The 14,988-nt window shown below is 40.5% G+C and overlaps 1 protein-coding gene, 1 long non-coding RNA gene and 1 other non-coding gene across 6 annotated transcripts in view; 2 read left to right on the top strand and 1 right to left on the bottom strand.

Moving 5' to 3' along the window:
• Positions 1–3,598, bottom strand: part of CLEC7A (C-type lectin domain containing 7A) — a 16,142-nt gene extending 12,544 nt beyond the window's left edge. For 3 of the 4 annotated variants that reach the window (XM_003803368.3, XM_012813762.2, XM_023508963.1), the window contains exons 1-2: positions 3,341–3,598; positions 120–218 (exon numbers count right to left, since the gene is read on the bottom strand). In XM_003803368.3, coding sequence (XP_003803416.1) covers positions 120–218; positions 3,341–3,443 — 202 coding nt within the window. In that variant the 5' untranslated portion in view covers positions 3,444–3,598. The remainder of the gene's footprint in view (positions 1–119; positions 219–3,340) is intronic. The other variant, XM_012813763.2, reaches the window with a different exon arrangement.
• The window catches only part of LOC111722639, a 12,284-nt gene extending 5,406 nt beyond the window's left edge, over positions 1–6,878 (top strand). Inside the window, exons 2-4 of the long non-coding RNA XR_002771373.1 lie at positions 2,589–3,106; positions 4,705–4,840; positions 6,174–6,878. This is a non-coding gene — a long non-coding RNA (uncharacterized LOC111722639). The remainder of the gene's footprint in view (positions 1–2,588; positions 3,107–4,704; positions 4,841–6,173) is intronic.
• Positions 6,879–10,936: 4,058 nt separating this feature from the next.
• Positions 10,937–11,041, top strand: LOC111722643. The gene has a single exon (XR_002771377.1). It is a non-coding gene; the product is annotated as a small nucleolar RNA U13 (small nucleolar RNA).
• Positions 11,042–14,988: the final 3,947 nt, after the last annotated feature.

The raw sequence follows: 14,988 nt of genomic DNA, 5'->3' as shown, positions 1-14,988 counted from the left end.
TGCCAATCAAATTAGATTATGCGTGTCAAGCCCTTAAAAGAGTGCCTGGCACATGATAAATTCTCACTAAACATCTGTTGTTGTTGTTGTTGTTGTTAATCTCCGCCAACAATCCTTACCCATGGTACCCAGGACCACAGCTATCACCAGTATTATCAAGCACAGGATTCCCAAAGTCACGGCGATGAGACGCCAAGGAGGAGAGGCAGCACGTGTCCCTAAGGAGCCAGGAGCAGAAATTGCATAAAGAGGATGATGGATTGTGAGGCACTTTAATTCAATAGTTCCTCAAAATCCGGCCAGTTCTAAAAGAAATTGTTAACCCTGGGGCCTAGATGACTTAGTCATCAAGGATTAATCTGATCTTTCTCCACCTATAGGGTACCTCTTCTTCAGTTGCTGGAACTGTAATTTTGGCACCTTGCTTTGACATCTGTACTCTACTAATCTCAGCTTCACATTGATGTCTATAGGTTTTGACACTGCTAGGATTTCTGAAGTCTTACTCATTCTTAGTGTAAACATCTGAAGGCAGGGGAAATAGCACAGATTACTAAGGATAATTTTCCCTTTTTATTTATTTGTCAAATGACCCATGGAAAATTATTTCTTCTGTTTTTTTTAAATTTCTCTTTGGAAAATTGGGGCAACAACATCTCAAAGGATGATTGTAGGAATTAAATGAGGCTGTACCTATCAAAGTACTTCGTTTGGAGATGACTAGCACATCTCAGGTTTATTATTACAGAATACTGTCTCCCACACATATGCACAAACACACATGCCTCCTGACCTCTTGCCTCATCCAATTTTTCCATTCTTCCCCAATAGGTTGCCCAAGAAAAGAATTACATAAGTGGTAAGAGGAAAATAATTGTGCAATGTGGAAAAACCAGAAAGCAGAAGAAAGCAAATTCTGATGAAAAAGCTCAACTTCTCACTCAAAGATAACAGGGAACTGGTTTTATATTAATACCACACAAAGAGAACTTATCTCTGCTTTTTGCTGAGAATAAACAGTAAAGGCATTTCATAGTATTGTCACATGGGAGAATCATAACGGAGACTAAACCATCCATAAAGACAGAGATCCTTTAATGGCCTGCTCTACATTTAATTTCTTTTACATCTCTGTTTAAGACTCACATCTTGATCGTGGGAATTTTTTCATCTCATGCATCTACTTTTCTTCACTGGGACACCAAAAACTCCCTTTAAAGAAAATCTAGATCAAACTCTTACCATAATATTATGTGTTGTTCACACATACTTTTTTTAAGTTTCCTTGGCCTCCATTCTATAATCTACCCCTTTTTATCAAACAAATCCCTCCCATAGATATTCATTCATCCTTGTATATCATCATCACACTTATTATAGCTTCTCACTAATGAGGTGTCTATTTCTACAGAACAGAGAAATTGTATTTTTAGCCACCATACATATTTAATTTAAATACTAATAATTTTTTGTTGTTGCTCACAAAGATTTCCTTTTTATAAGGTGATACACGTGTTTTTGTACAGATTGAGTCAGTTACAAGTGTGCCCTTCACCCAGGTGGTGTGCACTGTACCCAACAGGTGTGAATTTACTCATCCCCTCCCTCACCCCCAGCCTGAGGTTCATTGAGATTTACGTCCATCTGTGCACTTGAGTAATGATGGATTAGTTCCAATTTGGTGTTGAGTACATGTGTTTGTTTCTCCATTCTTGTGATGTTTCACTTAGAAGAGTGGTCTCCAGTTTCATCCAGGTTGTCGAAAAAGATACTAGATTGCCTTTTGGATTTTTTGTTTGTTTGTTTGTTTGTTTTTTACGGCTTAGTGGTATGCATATCTGGTAGGTTTGAATCCAGCGCGGGGCCTGCCAAACAACAATGACCACTACAACCAAAAAAACAGTTGGGTATTGAGGTGGGTGCCTATAGTCCCAGCTACTTGGGAGGCTGAGGCGAGAGAATTGCTCAAGCCCAAGAGTTTGAGATTGCTGTGAGCTGTGATGCCACAGCACTCTACCCAGGGTGATGGCTTGAGACTCTGTCTCAAAAAAAAAGAACATAATGTTATAGCTATGTTAAAAAGAATTTCAACACCATTAAGTTGGAGAATTATCTTTCTCATTGGGTACTTAGAATGCAGCCTAAATGCTTGGGTTCTTTTTTTAGTTTCCTCTAAAAGTGAATGCGGGATTCGGGATTGTCTGCCCAGACATCACTGCCCCCAAACTTGCACACGTGAACATCCACGTGCACACGTATGCTTACATATCTATGCCGTGTGTATGTGTCAGCACCTGTACCTTGTCAATATTGGAGTCTATAAACTCATCTAATTAGGGGCCAGCAAAAGGAAGAAAACACCCAAGTCTTCCTTCAACCTTCTCCTCTTCTGGGTGTCTGGGGGTGACGGAAGTCACCCTTCTTTCCAACAGAGTTGCTTTCAATACCCCTTCTCCACTTCTTCATCAGTAACCCCCTGGCTTTCACGTAGGATGCGGCTCATCAGAACAAAGACCACATTAATCACCCTGAAATCAGCGACAGTACTGAGTGCGTTTCTAGTGCTGCTCTTCTCTTTCTCTTTCTAGAAGGACCACCTCGGGAGGCAGAGCAGCTCTCACCTGGACTACAAGGCACAGGCACGAGGCCAGGTCCTGATGCCCTTGCAGCCCCCACGCCCACGCTGGACTGGACTCGCTAGGACTGTGGGGTAGACCAACGTTCTGCCTCCTGCCTACATTGGAGTAGTCTTCATCATGACAATTTATCAGGCCTGTCTCTTCTTTACTATTTTTGTCTCAATTTAAGTCTTCTGAATTTGTCCTCTAGGGTTCTGTAAATGGCCTCAACACTGTCCTTTCTCCCCCCACAGTTCTCTCCCTTCTCTATTTTTTATCTGCACTCCATTGCCAAAATAAACTAGAAAGAGCACGAGTCAGGTCATAGGACTGAATAGTGGAGTCAGAACCACAATTCACATCTATCTTGATCCAGAGGTAGGAATCTGGGAGATGCTGAGCACAGCTAGCAACAAAGGAGGAGAAGGGGCCGACTCCGTTCAGATGACAGACCAGAAGGGCACAAGGCCGAGAGGACTTTGATGAAGGTGAGGCAGGTGTGGTCCCCCAAATACTAATAATTGATCACTGAAGAGTTTCCATGAAAAAAAAAGGGCTTAAAATACATTCAAATTATCTTCGATGACTTCAGAAATCCTTTAAAAATATACATAGTAACAATAATAGCTCTACAAATCTCAAGCCTCTCAAATTTTCTCCACTTAAGTGTTTTAGTTAATGAAAATGAGAATGATAAAGAGAAATAAATAAAAAAAAAATACCTTTCTCTAAGACCACGGTTTTCCTGGTGATGCCTTGAGAGTTGAAGTATAATTGAGTATATCCATCTTCATCCAAATTTTCTAAATCAGAATGATATGCCATTGTTCTGGAGAGTCTCTGAGTAGATAAAGCATTTGGGAGCTCTTTCCCTTTTGCTTTTAAGATAACTACCTGTGGATAAAAGAAAATCTATGAGTCAAATCGTGTGGGATGGGCATTAGCTGAGGTTTAACAAGTTGGGTGTAAGTAGGCCAACCAGATACGCAAAAGCAGGAAATGAAAACTATGCTGTGGTAATTTCCCATCTGTGCCTCTAGATCCTGTTTCTGGTTCTACTGACTTTTAGGAAAATTAAAAGGCAGCATAGTGAAAAGGTCTTTGTTTCAGACTGAATATAAGAAAAAGTCACAGATTAAAGTCTTATGTTGCCTTCATTAGTCTCACAACTGAATTTGACATCATTAATTGACTCTGCCCATATAAAACTATTAAACAATTTTGGTATTTTGAATTAATCACACTTCGTCGTAACTATGCATTCACCCAGTTATTCCCATATTGTTTACTCAGTAATCACCTATTGGACACCCACCTTTTTCATTGGTAAAAGCTGGAGATAGATACAAGGAAAAATGATATCTGTAAGGAAGCCTAATAGAGAAAACCCACAGATAGGTATATGAAGGATGCCATGAGCAGGTGGGGGCATTATTGTAACAACAGAGAGAGCAACCGCGTCTCTTTGGGATTTTTCTGGGATTAAAAATCCAAAATACCGGCTCAGAGTCTGTAGCACAGTGGCTACGGTGCCAGCCACATGCACCAAGGCTGGTGGGTTTTAGCCCAGCCCGGGCTAGCTAACCAACAACTGCAACAACAACAAAAATAGCTGGGCATTGTGGTGGGCAACTGTAGTCCCAGCTACTTGGGAGGCTGAAGCAAGAGAATTGCTTAAGCTCAAGAGTTTGAAGTTGCTGTGAGCTGTGATGGCACAAAACTCTATCCAGGATGATATAGTGAAACTCTGTCTCAAAAAGAACAATTACAATGAGCTAGGTATTACACGTATTACATGTTCTCTTGCTCAATGTCAGTTTTCCAGGTCTATGTTGTAGGCATTATCATTCCTAGACAAAGAAAATTTAGTACTTGCTCAGGTTTTAGAAGCTAATTAAAAAATTGGAGCAAGGCATCAAAGCAAGGTCAACTCTGGCTGCAAAACTCATGATCTTTCCTGTTACACTACACTGCTTCCTTCTTTCATCATCCTCTACACCTACGTCGCAAGTAACAGTTTATGGAGGGCTCTCAGGCTGAAATATTATGCTAAATGTTTGATTGTTTCTTCTTCTGCTTTCCCTAGCAATGCTCAAATCAATAAAATATGGAGAAAACTCATCTTCGCTTTGCTGGAAACCACAGAGATGTCCAACCCATTTATGCAACTTTTTTTTTTTTTGAGAAGAAGGAAGAAGAAATGTATTACTTTGGTGCTAAAGGTAGAAAATTGGCAGATTCTTCATCTCAAAATACGGATTTTTCCTGGGCATAAGCAGAAACACAGAGCTTTTAAAAGGAAGAGGTTTTTGTCATTCAACGAAAGCTAATGATTCTTACCATCCCTTTTCTGTCTCATTTCTGGAAGTCCAGTAAAAGCCAACCAAAAATGTTTGCTGACAATTTCAAAATACTTTTACTTTACCAATAATGCTTTTTTTTTTTTGATAACCTGGTTTATTTGCCAAATATTATTCAATTCACATGAACAAAAAAAGCATTTGGGTTTGTTTAATTAATGTATGAGCACTCCTTTATAAGCCAGTCGGGAACCATGTAGACCCAACCAGAACACATGGACAGGCACAAAGCGTATCTAAACACATACACTCACACACATCCACATAGAGTTCTGATAGATTTTACTGTAGAACTCTAGCTGTGAGATAGTCTACAAGCTCAAGCTCTACACTTCAATAGTTCATTTAATAGCTACTTTTTTTTGAGAGAGAGAGAGCCTCAAGCTGTTCCCCTGGGTAGAGTGCTGTGGCATCATAGCTCATAGCAACCTCCAACTCCTGGGCTCAAGCGAGTCTCCTGCCTCTGCCTCCCAAGTAGCTGGGACCACAGGCGCCCGCCACAATGCCTGGCTATTTTTTGGTTGCAGCCGTCATTGTTGTTTGGTGGGTCTGGGCTGGATTTGAACCCACCACCTTAGGTGTATGTGGCTGGCCCCTTAGCCACTTGAGCCATAGGCACCGAGCCAATAACTACTTTCTTCTGCCTTCCAGCACTATATTAGATTACAGTAAAACCATTCCCCTTAAACATAGGTTCCCAGCTATTTTGATCACTCAGATAAAATTATTCCCAAAGGACTTTCAGATGGAAGTTTTACATATTGCAACAGAACTCACAAGAAACACAGACAATATAAAGAACTCTCAGAACAAAATGCCGGGGGGTCTATCAAACAAATGGGAATCCAAAGAGAACAAAATGCCACCCCAATGACTGTGTACCCCAAATGCCCTACAGGGTTGGGAGGTACATCCTTCCCGAATGGTGGCCTAATCACCCTACTTCCTGTGAACCGCAAATGAGTTCTAAATTCAAGCCAGGTTTCCTAGTTCTGCTGAACCTGTGACTTCCAGCTGGGATGGAAGTCACAGGTATCTCCAAACAAATTCAAACAAAATGCCCTGCCACCAAGCAGGAAGGTCTGTAAACCTCCCAAATGAGTGAAATGGGGGCCTTGGGGTGCAACCTGGGGAGCTTAGTCAACAAAAAGGCCCAGACCCTTTGCAACTCTGTTTCCTTCTCCTCAATTCTCAGGTCCCGAGGAACAACATCTACTTTGGGGAGACAGAAGCAAGTGTGCTCCTGAGCAAACAGGCCCTGGCAGCTGCTGAGACTGTCTCGTATCCTGTCACCCTGAGAAGGAGCTGCTGCTCCTAGTGCAGACCCAAGGCTCTGGCTGGCCCAGGCTGCTCCCTGCTGCTTTGGCAGGTGCCATTCCACTGGGAAGCCAAGGAGCTTGCCCAGGGAAGGTCAGAATCTGTTACCAAAACTTTAGTACCAGTTCTGGAGGCTGGATCAGAAAGAACAAGAACAAGTGGTTTCTGAGAAGAAGAAAAGGGAAATTTATTATTTTCCAGCAAAGAAGGGAAAATAGCAGACCATTCATCTCAAAATACTTCTTTCTCCTCCCATTTACCTGATTTTGAAACTAGCAGAATACAGGAGACATTTGAGTGTTGTCAAAGATCAGCAAACCCCAGTCAGTAAAGTGGTGAGGACAGAGTCCCCTCTGTAACACTTCTGTGGTAGGGAAGAGGGCTCAGCATGAATGGCACTCGACTTCCCCAAAACAAACAGCTGAAGAATTTCTTTCTTTTTTTTTTTTTAATTCCTCTTTCTTCCCCCCTGCCTTTTCTTTCTACACAAGATTAACATGGCTTAGTTTATGCTGCTTGTACTTTTCTTTTTTTTAACTTAATTTTTATTAAAGCATAACTGTATATACATTTACAGGGTGCAATGGGATGATTTGCTATACAATATGGAATGCTTAAATCAAACTGATTAACATAACCATCACTTTACTTATTTTTTGTGGTAAGACATTTATAATATACTCTTAGTTGTTTGGAAATGTAACCTTGCATTGTGCACATTAGGTGAGATCCCACCAAATACCCTCCCTCCACTGCCCTCCCCCCCTTCTCCCTCTTATCTCCTTCTTTCTGCAATATATTTGTATTTTATCATTTGTATGAATGTAAGTGATTATATATTGGTTTCATAATAGTATTGAGTACATTGGATACTTTTCCCCCCATTCTTGAAATACTTTTCTAAACAGAATATATTCCAGCTCCCTCCAGGTAAACATAAAAGATGTAAAGTCTCCATATTTTTATGGCTGCATAGTATTCCATAGGGTACCTATACCACAATTTGTTAATCCATTCATGGGTTGATGGACATTTGGGCTGCTTCCATAACTTGGCAATTATGAATTGGGCTGCAATAAACATTCTGGTGTGAATGTCTTTGTGGTAAAATGATTTTTGTTCTTCTGGGTAGATACCTAGTAATGGAATTGCAGGATCAAAAAATAGTTTCTCAGTTCCTTAAGAATTCTCCATACTTCTTTTGAAAAAGGCTGTATGAATTTGTAATCCCACTAACGGGGTAGAAGTGTTCCCTTCTTCCCGCATCCACACCAACATCTACAGTTTTAGAATTTTGCGATGTGGGCTAATCTTACTGGAGTTAGGTAGTATCTCAAAGTGGTTTTGATTTGCATTTCTCTGGTGATTAAAGGTGATGAGCATTTTTTCATGTGTTTGTTGGCCATTTGCCTGTCATCTTCAGAGAAGTTTCTGTTCAAGTCTCTTGCCCACAAAGAAATAGAGTTGTTTATTCTTTTCTTATTGTTTAATTTGAGTTCTGTGTAGATTCTAGTTAAAGGCCGGGTGTGCTAAGGAAGAAGCACTGAATGGTTCTAAGAAGGGTTAGTCATCATGACTAGGCCATCTGGATTTTTGAATTGGCATTTGTCCAGAGAATAGATAACCTTCTCCTATTTTTATTACTGCATGTTGAAGCAAAGCACCCAGCCCTTCCTTATCCTTCCTCAGCAACTGAGAGAGAAAGCAAGTGTTACCTGTCTAAAGGTTTTCATCAAAGAAACAGCTCTCGGGTTCTTCAGGCAATGGGCTGGGTGGTAGATTCACTTCTTAAGGAGTAAAGATTTAACACTGTGAGATTTCTCAAGCAACCATTCTAAGAGGAATTCAGAGGCTTATCTATCACCAAGCGTTGACTGGCTAAATTCTAGCAACACTGAGCTTCCTCAGGCTCACCTTTTAAGTAGTGCTGGGGCCCTCCCATAGACAGCATGGTAGAGTTTGTCAAGTTTCTTAGTACTGAGGAGGGGTGAGGGCTCTGCACCACTCACTGTCTAACATGTAAAAATGGAAGAGATCTCAATGGAGAGTAAATGCATGCATTTCTCCCCTTTGCCCCATCTGCCATAAAAATTGTATTAAGTTTTTATAAACTTGTTGCAAAGTAGTAATGTGGATCTTATCTCAATATTCATCAGTCTTCCATTTCTATAATGCAATGCCTGGAAAGGAGAGAGTTGAGGCTCAGGGCAGGCTACCCCCCAATATGGCAACTGGGTATTTGAGAAAACAGCAGAAGCAGGAAGATCTGCTTCTTATAATTTCCTTGCCTTTCTCCCCTGAAGCAGAGAAGAGATTCTCATTTGAGAGGAAAGAAACATCCTTATCTCTATAAACATGGAGACTCCAAGAAGAATCTGAATAAACAGGCCCTGCTAAGTTCCCCCTCCACCCCGCTTTATTGTGATTGTATTATATCCCCTTGTCCAATGTATGGGAGAAAAAATAGTATCTTTTCCTTACCCATCACAAGTTTCATGACTAAGACCTCTGTAACAAAAGACAAATTAACAAAAATATACACGTTTTACATGACGAGGGATCCTTCTGAAATGAAGACTCAAAGACCCAGGGAGAATCGTGTATTTCTGTGGCAGTTAAGCAGAAGTCTAACTGGGTGACAACAAGGTTATAATCTAATAATACTAAGCAGGGGTGAATTTAGCAAATACGATTTGCTCAGATTCCTTTCTATGTCTTTGTGTGACATTTCTTCCTTCCAAGGGTCGGGAAAGACACTTGCCATACGAGTGTCATCAGGGAAGAAGGGAGGGAGAAGATTAGAGAATGACCTTCGTGGTTTTCAGGCCTGTTTCAAAGGAGAAGAGCAAGGAGAATTTCAGTTTCCATGGCCTGTTTCAGGAAAAAGGGGCCAGGAGAGGGTCAAAGAGAAATTCTCTCTTCTGCAGTTTTCTCGATTTTATTTAGCTTAAAATACTGAGTATGCTGCTATTCATGTATAGCTGCTCAAGGGGCTGTACTTTGGGGCACTGTCTTCTAAGCCTTGACACTGATCATACTTTTCCCAAGACTGTCCACATTTAATTAAACCTGAATAAAAATACACAGGTTTCCCTGTTTCTTCAGGTATGTGCTTCCAGATGAGGGCTCCTGTGTCACGTAAAGGTTCTAGTAAGAGAATTTGTATATCTTTCTTTTGTTAATCCGTGCTTTGTCATAGATGCCTCAGTCATGAACCTAGCCTTGGTGAGGAAAAGAAATCTTTCCTCCTCTAAAAAGGGAAACCATGGCATTTTTCATAGAATAAATTAGTTACTCAAGGAAGAAGGGTCAGCCTATTATATAGAACAATAGTAAGGGGAATATCTTCCAGGCTAAGTAATAAGGCTGTCTTTTTACTATCAGTTGAGACTCTCTTTGGGAGAGTCTTTTCCTGTGTAATGACTTGTTTTTCCTGTGACTATTGTACAATGTTTAATCTCAATCCTACAAAAACAATTGACTTTCTAAATTGTCAAAGTTTTTCAACACAAAAACATTAGTCTCCTTTTTCTCTCCTTTTTGGGGCCTTTTTGTCTGAATAAAACAAACATTATTTTCCCAAATCATTCACGACCACAAAACAAAACCTTTAATATTTCAAGGCAATTGGGGCAGTAGCAAAGAGATTGTGTATTCAGAGAAAAGTATCCCTCGTTAAACTTGAAGGTAAAAAACAGTTGAAAAACAAACCAAACTATGTTAGGTGATGTTCTTTCTCGGAGGGAGAGAAGGATGGCTTGGCTGTGGGTGCAAGCTCGCTCCTAGAATTGTTTAAAAGCAAAAAACGACTACACACTCTTAGGTGGCATGTAGCAAAATGTCTTTATTTTCCACTCCCCTTTATTGGGAGCTAATCACATACACCACATTGATCAATAATCCTAACATCCTCATTTCCTATCTTAAACTATAGAAAAGAAAGAAAGTCTGGGAAAGTGAGATAGCCATCATAAGATTAGCCTAAAGAAAGAAAGTCTGGGAAAGTGAGATAGCTATCATAAGATTAGCCTAAAGAAAGAAAGTCCGGGAAAGTAAGACAACCATCTTAAGCTAGCCTCAGGCTATTCCTCTTGGAAGATCTAAAAGAACAATACATTATCTGACTTCTATTGTTAACGTTAAAGGTTAGGATAAACAGAGGAGTAAAATCTTTCTCTTTCATGTACTCAATTAAATTTCCAAGAAACTGGCTTCATGACTGTTTTATTATGGTTTTGGAGACCCTGCAGTTACGATGGAGTATTTTACTCACATCATTACGATGGAGTTTTTCTTTTTACTCACATCAACCTTTGAGTCATGTCCTTTGCACAGATGGGCCATTTCAAACATACCCCCCCAAAAAATCTAATTCATATTCTCAGTGAAATTTGATGAAAACTTCCATTCATAAACTAAGGTGGTGTTCCAAGAAATATGAGCAATCTGAGAAAAGAGTTCTTAGAAGTGTCAGGAAATTGAGACAAGAGAATCACCTAAGCCCAAGAGCTGGAGGTTGCTGTGAGCTGTGACTCAACATCACTCTACAGAGGGTGACAAAATGAAACTCTGTTTCTAAAAATAAAGGGAGTTCTTAGAAGTGAAAAACACATTTTATAAACTAAAAATATAATTAATTGGATTCTTTTGTAGTTCATAAGTGTGATGATTGGGTTTTCATGTGCATGTGTGAGACGTGCCTCCCACCAATCTTGTTCTAATGTTGGCACATTCCCTATTGTGAAAAGAAAAAAAAATAATAAAAATAAAAATATAATTAATTGGACCAAAAGGCAGAAGAAACTGCATTCAGAAGACTTGAGTCAGTCTGGCCACTAGCCGTTACATATACTAAGCTGTTGCCAACAATACAGTTTGCTCCCAAAATTAAATTTCAAAAGATAAAATTCTTCTAAAACGACTATTTATTTGGTAGGTTTACTAGCATGAGTAAATGTACAGGAGAGCCTGAGGTATATACCCAAAGTAACTTTTTGGAAAATTCTTATAAACAAATGGATAAAGAAAAATAATTTTCAAAAGGACATTTGGATTCAAAAGTTTATCACAGCATAATTGACAATTGCAAAGATGTGAAATCAACCTAAGTACCCTTCAATTCACAGGTGAATAAAGAAAATATTGTATATACACACACACAGAAGGTGACAGAATAGTGTATACACATTTTAAGAAAAAAAAATACTGCATTATAACTGTAATATTTGGCTTGTCACTAGGGTGACCAGATGTCCCGATTTTGGCGGGACAGTCCTGCTTTTCAACAATTTGTCCCGTGGCGCTTACGGGGCTGGACAAGAAGGGAATATATGGCTTTCCGCTGCCATATGACTATTTTGCCAGAATATGAGTTTTATATTATTTTTGTTAATTTTATAATGTTAAACTGTAATAAATAATTGCTGAGAAGTGATTATCGAAAACTGCTTATCAAAGTTTGCCTTGTTGTCAGGCCCTGCCCTGGCCCAACCCCTGCTGGGCTCGACCTCTGCCCCCAGCCATGTTGTCCTGCCTTACAGATGTTAGAATCTGGTCAACCTACTTGTCATCCTACTGTGAGTTGTGATGCCACAGCACTCTGCCCAGGGCAACAGCTTAAGACTCTGTCTCAAAAAAATAAATAAATAAAAAATTGTAATACTCAGTTCAGCACCTGTGGCTCAAGTGGCTAAGGCGCCAGCCATGTACACCTAAGGTGGCAGGTTCAAATTCAGCCTGGGCCCGCCAAATAACAATGATGGCTGCAACCAAAAAATAGCCCGGCATTGTGGCAGGTACCTGTGGTCCCAACTACTCAGGAGGCTGAGGCAGGAGACTCGCTTGAGCCCAGGAGTTGGAGGTTGCTGTGAGTTGTGATGCCATAGCACTCTACCCAGGGGGACAGCTAGAGGCTCCTGTCTCAAAAAAAAAAAAAAAATTGTAACACTCAATATGTGCCAATAATATTTATTACTTTGTATATTATATCTTGTGTCCCTTGTAATTACAGAAGTCAAATGTGAATTGAGTATTACAATTTTAATGCGATTTTTTTCTTGAAATGTGTATAAACTTTTTTGTCACTCTCTGTGTATACGTGTGTATATATACAGGTGGGTGCAAACATAGTGTAAAATGTAAAATAGTTTAACATAGTAAATTGCACATACATATCACCATGGAGTAATACTCAACCATAAAAAGGAATGAAATAATGTCATTTGCAGCAATTTGGATGGGACTAAAGGCCATCATTCTCAGTGAAGTTTCTCAGGAATGGAAAGCCAAACAACATAGTTCTCACAAATAAGTGAGAGCTCGTAGCTGGGCACACACAGGCACAAAGCAATGTGAAGGGCACGAGAAACCAAGGAGAGGGGAGAACGAGGCTTACATATCAAGTACAACGAACATATTCTGGTGGTGGTTACACCAAAAGCCCTGACTTAAGCATTACATAAGATATGCATGTCACAAAAGTATTTGTACCCCCTTAACTAATATTTTGAAATGAAAAAGTCAATAGGATTAAAATAATTTTTTAAAAAATCAGAAGGAGCCAAAAAAGAAAAAAATAAGTAAAAAAGGTGTCTAAGTATATTGAGATAAATGAATATATGAATTAAATAGAAAGCAATATTATTATAATAAAAACAAATGAAATATTCACTTAAGAATCATTGTAGGAAAAACATTAAGTCATCAGAAGGCAGCAACACTCCAAGTTACTTTCCTGTTTTCAGAAAAAAATCACCAAATTTCACCTCCAATTTGAATGCTAACTTGAAAGGATGAGAAAGCCTCTGTCTCCCTCCCGCCCTTCCTTTCTTCTTCCATCCATCCATTAGTCAATCACATGTCTACTGAACATTTACTACCTTCTCAGAAGCCTGGATACAAAGAAACAGGAGGGCTAAGCCCCATTCTTGTGGATTTCACATTACATTCTGGGGAGAAACATGTTGGACTGAGCAGAGCGCAAAATTTACTTTGCTTTGCTCATGGTACTTTTCAGTGTTTAACTTTACGGAGTTCTCCCACCTTCCCTCCCAGTCCTGAAACTCATGCTCTTTTCTTCTTTGCGACTTTGCTTGTAGCATCTAATTGCCACCAAATGGGCTGACCCCTGCTGGGTCTCTAGCGATGTCCCAGGACTCACTGCCAAGTGCACAGAGCATCAGCTCTTCTCAGTCCTCTCCTCCACAGGCCTTCGGTCTTTCCCTAAGTTTGAAGTTGAGGATGGAAACTACTTCCCATGAATTAATAGTTAGTGACATTTTGAGAGACATAAAAAGCAAAACAAGAAAAACCAGACAGGATGGTGTGAGACATTGTCCTAAAAGGCTTCCGTGGTAGTTTAACTCAAAGCCGAAGAGCATATTGGCAATTAATTTTAAGTGGAAGAAAAAATAACTTGACATTTCTTTTTTCTCAGGAAGTCAGATTGTAACGCGAAGCTAAACTGACAGAGCCAAAAAATAATCCAGATTCAGAAAGCAGCAGAAGCAGGGATTTTAATTGGGGCAGCGAGAAGAGAAAAAAATAAATGGGCACAACCAGAAGATGTGTTAATGAACAGTGGAGAAGACAGACGTGGGGGTTTGTGATAAAGCAGGAGACTTAGGAATAATGATGAGAAGGAAATGGGGGGGGGCAAGTTGGCTGAATAGAAACCTGTAGCGACCATCGCACTCGCTCCATGAACACCAAACTCAACAACTATCCAGGCAAACATGAACCTTCAGATGACCCAGCAATCAGGTCAGTGATCATCCTACTTGACTTTAACATTATAGCAAGGAAAGAGGCACCAAAGAGGGCAGAAGAGACATTCTGCATCACCTACCCCACACCCCACCCCAGTACTGTTCCCCTGTGCCCAGTGGAGAGAGAACTTGTGTGCCTGGGAAAGGGAGAGTAAAGTGATTATGGGGCTTTTCATTGACACTCAGGGCCACCCTGGCACAGGGGATCACAGCACAGGGTAGAATTTTGCTGGTGCCCATGGAGGGAACATTTAGACCAGCCTGACTGGAGAGAAATCCTCTGCCTTAAAATCTGGTTCCCCCTAACCCCTAACGCAGCCTGGGGCCTGGACAAAATTCATAAGCAGTTGGGCCACAAAGACTACTGTCCTTGGGCAACTCCTCTGGCTGTGCTGGCCCAGAGCCAGTGGACTTGGGGGTTCTTATGATCCAGTGAGACACAAGCAGCATGGCCAAGCCTCTGTCATCCCTCTTTCAACTCCAGGCAGCACAGCTCAGGAAGTGTCACCTTCCACTTGGGGAAAGGAAAAAGAAGAACATAGGGAATTTTGTTTTGAAACTTAAGTTCCAGCTCAGACACAGTAAAATAAAGTACCAAGCAGACTCCTGAAGACCCTGAGTCAGGGCTTGGTGCCTGTAGCTCAAGCTGCTAAGGTGTCAGCCACATACACCAGAGATGGCGGGTTCAAATCCAGCCCAGGCCTGCCAAACAACAATGACAAATACAACCAAAAAATAGTCTGGGTGTTGTGGCAGGCACCTGTAGCCCCAGCTACTTGTGAGGCTGAGGCAAGAGAATCGCTTAAGCACAGGAGTTGGAGGTTGCTGTGAGCTGTGATGTCATAGCACTCTACCTAGGGAGATAGCTTGAGGCTCTGTTTAAAAAATAAAAAAAGAGGTTTGGCGCCTGTGGCTCAAGCAGCTATG

This window comes from Otolemur garnettii, unplaced genomic scaffold (genome assembly GCF_000181295.1).
Source record: "Otolemur garnettii isolate 467f Iridium unplaced genomic scaffold, OtoGar3 scaffold00299, whole genome shotgun sequence".
Classification (NCBI taxonomy): domain Eukaryota; kingdom Metazoa; phylum Chordata; class Mammalia; order Primates; family Galagidae; genus Otolemur; species Otolemur garnettii.
This window is presented reverse-complemented; position numbering and strand designations above follow the sequence as displayed.